Genomic DNA, 8,959 nt, shown 5'->3' on the forward strand with positions numbered 1-8,959 from the left:
CTTATTAAATAAGGAGCCCATGAAGAGTAAAAAATCAAGAAATGAATTTATTCTGTCACTCTGCTTAATAAAAGTCAGAACACATTTTGTGGGTGTTAATTCCATAGTAAGAACATGTAATTGCCATCTGTATAAAAGAAGTATTCTCTGCCTACTTAAAAACTAGAACTTTAATAGCACCCACCTTGCAAAAGAGACTTGGGAAGTGGTCTGGAGTCATAGGGGCATAAGACAGTTCGGACAGCACATCCACAGCTCGAGGACCAATCAGATTGAGAGCTAAACAGAAAAGAACAAGAAATGTCTGGCTACTCCAGAAGAACAGCTGAGCCACAGGTAAAGGTCTGTTTTGGACTTGCTCACGTATGGCCAGGCCTGGGTGGCGAGATCATGAAAAGCATGCCTTTGCTTAGACAATGCAAGGATGGGCAGCACACCCTTATTCCGGCCAATACACCTCTCCTGACAGGCCTGCTAAATTCAGCTGACTGCTGGCATGAGCCTGGCTAGTGTAGCCTCCGTTAGTTATATAGGATCATGAGACCAAGTCCTGGCCAGTGGGGCAGGATCCCACTTCCAGGGCCAGTCACAATTCCCCTGCACAGTTCACATTCCTCTCCTCTTCCCATGATAGCTACATGATAGAAAAAGCCCCAATCCCAAATCAGGACCAGGAAAGGTACTCAACCACCCCAGAGTCTGTTATATTTGTAACAGAAGCTTGTGCTAATTGCATAACAACTATCCTCACGTGGGCTGAAAACAGCTTTGGTTCAATGAGATTCAGTAGTTTGCCAATCTGGTAGCAAGAAGTTAGTCATATTTGCTGCTACGAATTGAGAATGAGGGCCTGGTGGGGTGAGGGGCAGGAGTCAGTTAAGGGGAGCGAGGAAGGGGTTAGACCTGGAATGGGCTGACAGAAGAGAAGGGCTGCTCCCCCGACAAAACTGCTGAGATAACCAGGAAATTTAAGTCATCTGTAAAAAATATTCACTCATTAAAAGCGGGGGGGGTGGTTTGGAAGAAAATAATACTTGGGTAATAAATATAAAAATACTTTTAAAATGATTTACTCATTCGTTCAAAACTATTTGCACTCCTATATGCTGGCTGTAGGGAGCACAGCGGTGAACAAAACAGAAACTGAAGCACTAACTTATTCCACGCTTTACTTATAAAACTTGAGGAAGTATTCGAGATCAGTTTTCTAAGACCAGAGAGCTTCTTCCAGGGCTTCTAATTCTGACACTCACTTTTGAATGCCAGATATAACAAAGGCAAATGGAGAAGACAAATCTGGATCTGCTGGCCACCTTACCAGTGTATTTCCAGGTGACATCCTCTAGCAGCAGGTTGCTGTCTTCCGGCATGTGTTTCTTAAGCCAGGCCCAACAGTGGACCTGCTGGTCAGTTGGAGAAATCATGAAGAAACTGGAAGTGAGACCCAAAAGTAATCAAAACCAGGCAGCAGAAAAAGAATCAGAAAACAATCAAGTTCTCAGCTGGTTTTAAAGCAATGATTATAATGCTGGCAAATGCGCTCTTAGCTTTCAGAGAGGGCCAGTAGCACATAATTCTAGGATATACCACGTAAGGACAAATGGAATATTCTAGCTTCCTGCTACTGCCAAGAAATTACACAGACCTACTAATAAAAGAGAAGGCGTCTTCTCCTATTAGGGTAACTAATTTTTCTGTATCGAGTTTTACAGAATCTAGTGAGTTTTTTCCCTGGTGATTTCTTTCTGCAACAGACTACTAGTGAACTGACCATGAGTTAATGAAATGGTTTTATCCTTGGTATAGTTATGGTTTCCTGGAAGAGGGCTGGGTGCGCTGCTCTGTTGCACCCTGAGGAACCAGTGCACAGGCGGGAGCAGAGCGGGGTGGCGGTCGACCTCACCTGCGCTTGTTCAGGCGCGCTATGCTGCAGTCATTTTCATATCCTCCTCCCTCATTGAGCATGCCAGTATGTACGATGTGGCCCACGGGCACGTCAAGGTCATTGGAGAAAAGGTACTGTAGAATTTCTAATGCTTGATCTCCAGTGGACTGTGGGGTTAAGGAACCAAGCAGAGAGAGCACAAGAGCATTTGGCTGGGTAACACGGCCTGATGAGCAATGTGAGTTGCTGAAAAAAATCAGTTAGCTAGTACTCATGCAACAATATTTGCAGATTCAGACCACTGCAAGAAGCTCCAGAGGAAGCTAGCTATGGATTCTAATAAATGAGCCTATGTAAGCAGATTAAAAACCAGAAACAAAGAGCTAAAAATTTAGAAAAATGTAATAAAGATGACATTAAAATAAAGCAGAGTTCTTACAGAATCAGTTTTGAAGTGACAGATGAAAAAAATGTAAATATGTAAAGTTTCCTAGTCTGTTTTGTTGGTTCTGAAATACTTACTGTTATTTCAAACTTTGTGAAAGAGGACATGTCAATGACACACACAGCTTCCTTACAGCACTTGACTTCAGACTCCACAATTTCAAACCAATCTGGCTTATAAAAAGTCTTGCTCTGCTCTAATGCCAGGAGGTCTGCAGAACAGAAAAAAACAAGAGAGAGAAAAGGAGGGGATTTATACTGAGGAGTCTCCCAGTTCAATGTAGTATAAGAGGTTTTTATCGTTTATTCTTCCAGGAACACAGTCTAGCTGTATACATTTAAAAATAAATTTTATTTATTCTCAGAGCAAAAAAAAAAAAAAAAGAACAAAACTGAGAGTGTGCCTTTTTACCCTTGCCTGGTGGCACAAAGTACTTTGGCCTCTCGAATCCGTGTTTCTCCATCCACCTGGCTCCTTGTGCATCCAGCCGGTCATAGAGAGGAGATGTGCGCAGCTGCCTCCCTGTCTGGAAGTCCCAACGAGGAACCTTCAGATCACACAGCAGAGCTAGAACAGATAAGAGCATGAATGCCCAAGCCACAGAGCTGAACATCTAACATCCACTAGGCTCTGGAGTTGCGCCTATTCAAAAGAACATTTCCAGGCTAATAGAGCCTACTATTCCAAATGGTACCCAGTACAGCAGGCATGCTCCACAAGAAAGAATAATATTGCAAGAGCTGGTATCGTCCCTCCGTAGTTACATAGCTATGAGTCACATAACGACTCTAGGTTTCTGTTCACGGCTACTGTCCCAATGGCAGAAAGTTTACAGTTCTAAACTTTGCTAAACTCCAGAGCAGAGATGAAGGTTATATCTAAGTAGGTCACAAATGGTTACAAAATGTGAAAAAATGGCACTTAGTTCTTTATAGTACCTGTGTTGTTGGGACCTCAGAACTGTATGGACATTTCCTCTCTAATATTTAACCCATTTCTAAAGTGAAAGGGCACACAGCATACCTTGCTTTGGTGACTCTGAAATCTGACAGATTGCCTAGTACTGTCCCAGTGACATAAGGTCAGTTCATTTCTCCTAATGTCCAATCTGCAACAGCAATGAGTAAAAATAGCCAGAAAGAGTATGATCTCTAATCCCTTCCAAAGAGAAGACCTGACGTCACGCTATTCTATACGGAGGTACTTCAGGGTAGTGGGGGAGGGTGGGAGATTAAAGAGAAGGAAGCCACACTGGATTCCTTATATTGTGACAGTCTGTCAGACTGTCACAATATATCATGCCTGCAATTTCTATTTTATGAGAATCAGAGAAGGCCGCCATATAATCTTTCATATAATCAAAGAGAACTCAAGCTCAATAATGATTTGCACAGGTTCTAAAGTAACTACGGATGGGAAAATCTAGATTTGTGATAGTTGAACATTTTAACCAAAATACTTTAAAAATAAAGAAGCTTAGCAGTTACGCACACTGCTGCCAGGTCCTGTGTCTCCCGCAGATACAGGCCAAAAGTGAGCATGCAGGCGTTAAAGGTCACCCCAGTGCTCACCATGAAGGAGACCTCCGGCTACTACACAGCAGTCACTCTTAATCAAGAACAGTGGTCACAGCCAGTGCAGAAACATTATCCTGAGCACAAATATGCCCAAAATATTTAGATATATTCTGGCAAAGTCTAAGTAATTCTTCAGTATAGGAAAAATGAAATCACAATCTGATTTGGTTCAATTCCTAATACAAAAGCTGTCTGTAAGGTCTTACCAGGAAATAAATCAGAGACAAGGCAGAGTAGCAAGTTATATTCAAATGAAGAGGCCAGTCCTTCAGAGTTGGAGGGGAGCAAGAACAAGAGCAGGAATGTATGTTTTGCATTTACATGAGAAGTGGTTTTCTAGTCTGCCAGTGTATAATGGGTTGATGACAAAAAATCACTCAGAGAAGCTTGAAGCTTTGAGAATAACTTGGCAAATTCTCTGCCCTGGCAAGCAAACCATGATCTCAAAGACCAAGTGGGGAGCGCGAGCATTCCCTTTGACAGAGGATCTTTCAGGCACAGTGGAAAGCGGGCAATGCTGGGCACATACAAGAAGCCGCTGCAGAGTTGAACAGGAATTACCACCTGTAAGACCTGCTCTACTTTCCTGTCCTGTGAAGTAAACAAGGTACAATATACGAAAGAAAACACTCCATAAATACCGCATGGGATATAATGCCTCCAACACAAGCCTGAAAACGGTCAAACATCAGAAGTCCAACTTGAAGCGGTTACTAAAGAACTGAGGAAAAATCTAGCCATCTGAATGACAGAACCGGCCCAAGTAAGACACCTGCAACTGGGTGCATCGGGATAAGGCTTCACTTACGCATCACTTCCATGACCCGGTGGCGCAAAAAGGTCCGGCTGCTCTGTAGGGCTCCAAAACGTTTCAAGTCCAATTCCCAGACGTTTTCTGAGGGATAACCGTGCACCATCCATTCAGCGAGGTACCTATTTAGATGAGAGGAAGCTGTTGGGCCTCAGGGGTGATAGTCAGCACTGTACCAGGAATCCAAAACCGAATCAAAGATCCTATCTTATCAGGAGCTGGTAGAGCAATTCTGAGAAATTTCCTTAACATTTCTGGACCCATCTACTGCTCTCACAAGACCACTATGAGGATTCTAGCTCTAATAAGATTCTCTAGAAAGTTTAAGACACAGGCACATCTATGAAGAAGTAAAACTAAAATATATATACAAATGTATTCATTTATAATTCCTATGGAATTTTTTTTCCTATAAAACAGTCACTTCGGGTGGTTATACAGTTATCTAACTGCATCTCTGCTCCAAACACTCCTGGTAACTACTTCGATAACTGTTTTAAGAGCCATTCTACAAGTCACCCAAGAAAAATGCCCCCATTAATTAAAAATATTTATTTTAATTGTGGAAATGCACATAACACAAATTGACTATCATAACCATTTTCGAGTGTACAGTTGAGTGGCATTAAGTACATTCACACTGTTATGTGACCATCACCACTACCATCTCTAGAACTCTTTATCTTCCCAAACTGAAATTCTTTTTCCGTTAAGCAGTCACTCTCCATTCCTCCCCACTGCCCCTGGCAAGCACCTTTCTACTGTGTGTCTTTATGAATCGGACTACTCTAAGTATACAAGTGGAATCACACAGTATTTGTCCTTTCATGGCTGGCTTGTTTTTTATTAGTAACTAATAAAAAATGAAAACTTATAATACTCGGCATGATCATCTGTCTCACTCAACACACTTGGACGTTTTCAAATTCAAATATACACTTAAAGGACTCATATTTCTTACGACTGAAAGGGTACACAAGAACATCCATCCCACATGCTCAGTGGCTAACTCCAAAAAAGGAGTTCCAAGAACACTCTGCGCAGTGACATTTTATGAAGATTAAGAGAGCCTCCCATGGTGATTGCTGTGAAGGGGACAACTCTCAAATTACATGTACCTTCTTCTTATGGTACCTAATACACTTAATCTTGTATGTTAACAACAAATAATTCTAGAAAGAAAGTAGCCCAGCAAGCTGAGTCTGAGGGTGAAAGACTTACTTTCCGGCTCCTCCACCAAACGAAAGTCCAGCAGAGTTCATTCCCGCCAGAACGAAGTAGCCCTGTACCAAAGGAGACTCGCCCATGATGCACCTCATGTCTGGGGTGAAGGTCTCCGGGCAGTTCACCAACTTCACGATCTCCAGAGTCTCCAATTCCGGCATCCTGCGCAGGAGGGAACTCAACAGGGGCTCTGAGCAATAAAAGCAGACCCAGAGTCCTCAGCTTCCGGGAATTAAACCTTCAGCTCCTTATACTTTGCTACGCCCTGTCCTTTCATAAAAACTCTTGGAAGAGGTTCTCTACAAAGAGCCTACTGGGCCGTTTACTGCCAAGCAGAAACCGTGGTGGAATCATGGGCACACCTGCGAAGTGCTTGGCATGAAGACTGGGAAAGACGACACTCTTTAGAAAGGAAAGGAGCAACGGAAGAGCAGTGGCCCATGTGGCTACAGGTAAGGACATCAGAGGGCTCGGCCCTCGTGGAAAAGCTCCGACCTGGAGCCCAAGAGCAAGAGCGATGCAATGAAAGGGCAGGGTCTCCTGAGTCAGAACAGCTGCGAAAGACAGAGGCTCAGCCTGTTTAAAGGACGTCCTTCATCTGGGAGGAATCCGGTGGGACACTGGTAACAAGACACCAACTGCAGCTGGCTGGGGGAACACGGGTTTCCTTACGCCATTTCTCCACTTTGAAAAGTGTGAAGATCCCCACGATAAGTTTATTTTTAAAAAGTTTATTAAGGGTGGGAAGGACACTCTTCATTATAGACCTTTTCACAGCTTTTGAATTTGGAACCAGGTGACTATTAACTATTCAATAAAAAAAATTACTTTTAAATTGAGTAAAAGACCACATTAACAAAACAATTCTAAAAATTTCTTCGGTCTTATATGAAATCCTAAGAAAAGGTTTCCTCCCAGCCTAAAATTTCAGCAGCGATTTTAGGTGGATAAGTTAGGTAACCAAGATGTAGTTCCCTGAATCTGCTAGCAGTAACTATGTCCTGAGACTGGGCGGACTCTGTAGCCTGCCTTCTAGGACCTCCACATGGGGCTGTTACAAATATCAAATTAGGTGCTATTCTTAAAAATGCTTTGAAAAATGTAACATCTTAGACAAATATAGGACATTATTGTTCTTATCCGGTTCACACACCAAAGTGATCCCAGTCTTCCTGTAGATTCTGAATCTCCAGCTGGTTCTTGCCCTCAGTGAAAATTGGTTTCGGGGTCTTCTCAAAGCCCCCAGACAAGATGCCACCCTGCCAGTTCCGAATATAAATTCTTCCATCAGCATCCACAACAGCTGAGGAAGAGAAATGACAAGGGTGTGGGAAATAGGAGAGAAAAACAGAATTTAGAGGTAAGCCAGCTTTCTAAACAGAAAAAAGGAAAGCAAAAGCACCTGCTATTGGCTTTATCAATGAAATAGCATCTAATAAATGCAGGCATTCATTAGCTTTAAAATATACTTCTAGGTCATGGGGGAGGCTCCCCATTCTCAGAGTTACAGTGAAGACTATTTCTCTGATTATCCCTGTCATATCCAGAAGCTCTGACTAATCCCCACAAGCAAACTCCGTAACTGCCACAGTGCCACATACAGTCTAAGAAAAAGGACTGCTGAGCCCATTCTAAGGATTAAGACCTTCAAAGTGACATCAGATCCTCTCCCACCCTACTGAGGGTCGCTGAATATCCTGAGATTATAGCTTACCTCTAACATTTCTAACATGTATAGCATTCAAGTCAAAAATTCCAGGTTACATTCCACATATTCTCAAATAAGAACTCTGGGACTACAATCAGCTTACAAAAGAACAAACAGAAAAATTGCTTAAGTAGAATGCCCATTTTGGCCATCTTTTCATAAAGAGTTCTTAAAGAAGTTTGAATTGGGTCCACCTCCCTATGACATGCTCTAGAAAAGACTCAGGTAGTCTGTACTTAGCAGAAAGTCTTCCTTTTCAGAGGACAGTACAGTGGCAAGGAAACAGGATTAAAAATAAAGTGCAGATCCTCACTTGGTGTGTTGCTCTGCAGAGGGGTCTCCAAGGGGCGAGTCAGAAGGTAGAAGTGTTCGCAGGCATGTAACGGGATACTAATCGGCTCCTCGTTGGACAGACCCAGCTCGTATGCCCACTACAAATGGACAGGTTGATTTATGGGTGGAAGAGGAACAGAAAGACAAACAAGTTCGGCCGCTTGAAAGACTTTAATTTCAAGTGGCTTGTGTGTGCTCTTCCTACAATGTCAGGTGTGGGAAGCCAGGTTTCAGCCTGCAATGATTTGGATGAGGAGCAACACTATACTTTTTAAACCATGAACTTACTTTTAGATCAAAGGAAGACAGATTTACCAACTAGTAAAAAGAGCTCAAAGGGAGCAAATGAGGCCTTCTGATAAAATGCTTGGCATCGACTACAAATCCCAAAAACGAATCATAAATGACTTCAGGAAAAAAGTATTCCCCGATCACCTTAAGATTGTAGAGTGGCTGAAGGACCACTTTGCCTTAAAAGTAACAGCAGTTTAGTATTCTGGAAACTGAATCCTTGCTCCTGACATAATAAATAACCTAATACTTTATTCGCTAGGTTATAGAATAAAAAGAAACGCCATAGAAAGACCCAATTTAAAGGATTTATGTCAGTGCCCAACCACTCCCTGACAGGAGAGCACCAGCGCCCCCAGGTGGGGGAAGGAAAGGGCCACCGCAGCTCTAGTCCAGGAACAGTCCAGGATTCTGACTGGAGTACAAGAACTCTGAGTTTTCCAGTCCACACAAGAAACAGTGTGTTCCCTGACATCTGTTTGTCTGTCACTGTAAAATCTTATGTCTCTACACCAGAAAATTCCCGGTGATAAATAAGAAAGTCTGAGCCACTGTTGCTGCTAACCTACCTGACCAGCACAGTTGACAAAGTACTGGCATTCGATCTGTCCTTTATCTGTCTCCACGCCAGTAACTTGCCCTTTTTTGACCATCACGTGAAGAATACTCGTCCGGTCATAGATCT

General features: G+C 42.7%; 1 protein-coding gene across 3 annotated transcripts in view; it reads right to left on the reverse strand.

The window, feature by feature from the left end:
- Positions 1 to 8,958, reverse strand: part of PDPR (pyruvate dehydrogenase phosphatase regulatory subunit) — a 22,108-nt gene extending 13,150 nt beyond the window's left edge. Inside the window, exons 1-10 of one of the 3 annotated variants that reach the window (XM_011386440.2) lie at positions 8,844 to 8,953; positions 7,964 to 8,081; positions 7,096 to 7,245; positions 5,940 to 6,132; positions 4,716 to 4,840; positions 2,742 to 2,897; positions 2,408 to 2,541; positions 1,904 to 2,052; positions 1,319 to 1,431; positions 185 to 279 (exon numbers count right to left, since the gene is read on the reverse strand). In XM_011386440.2, coding sequence (XP_011384742.2) covers positions 185 to 279; positions 1,319 to 1,431; positions 1,904 to 2,052; positions 2,408 to 2,541; positions 2,742 to 2,897; positions 4,716 to 4,840; positions 5,940 to 6,132; positions 7,096 to 7,245; positions 7,964 to 8,081; positions 8,844 to 8,927 — 1,317 coding nt within the window. In that variant the 5' untranslated portion in view covers positions 8,928 to 8,953. Of the gene's footprint in view, positions 1 to 184; positions 280 to 1,318; positions 1,432 to 1,903; positions 2,053 to 2,407; positions 2,542 to 2,741; positions 2,898 to 4,715; positions 4,841 to 5,939; positions 6,133 to 7,095; positions 7,246 to 7,963; positions 8,082 to 8,843 lie in introns of all 3 variants that reach the window. The other 2 variants (XM_023526632.1, XM_023526631.1) reach the window with 2 other exon arrangements.
- Between the last annotated feature and the right edge of the window lies 1 nt (position 8,959).

The sequence above is a fragment of the Pteropus vampyrus genome, unplaced genomic scaffold, assembly GCF_000151845.1.
Source record: "Pteropus vampyrus isolate Shadow unplaced genomic scaffold, Pvam_2.0 Scaffold1552, whole genome shotgun sequence".
Lineage (NCBI taxonomy): Eukaryota > Metazoa > Chordata > Mammalia > Chiroptera > Pteropodidae > Pteropus > Pteropus vampyrus.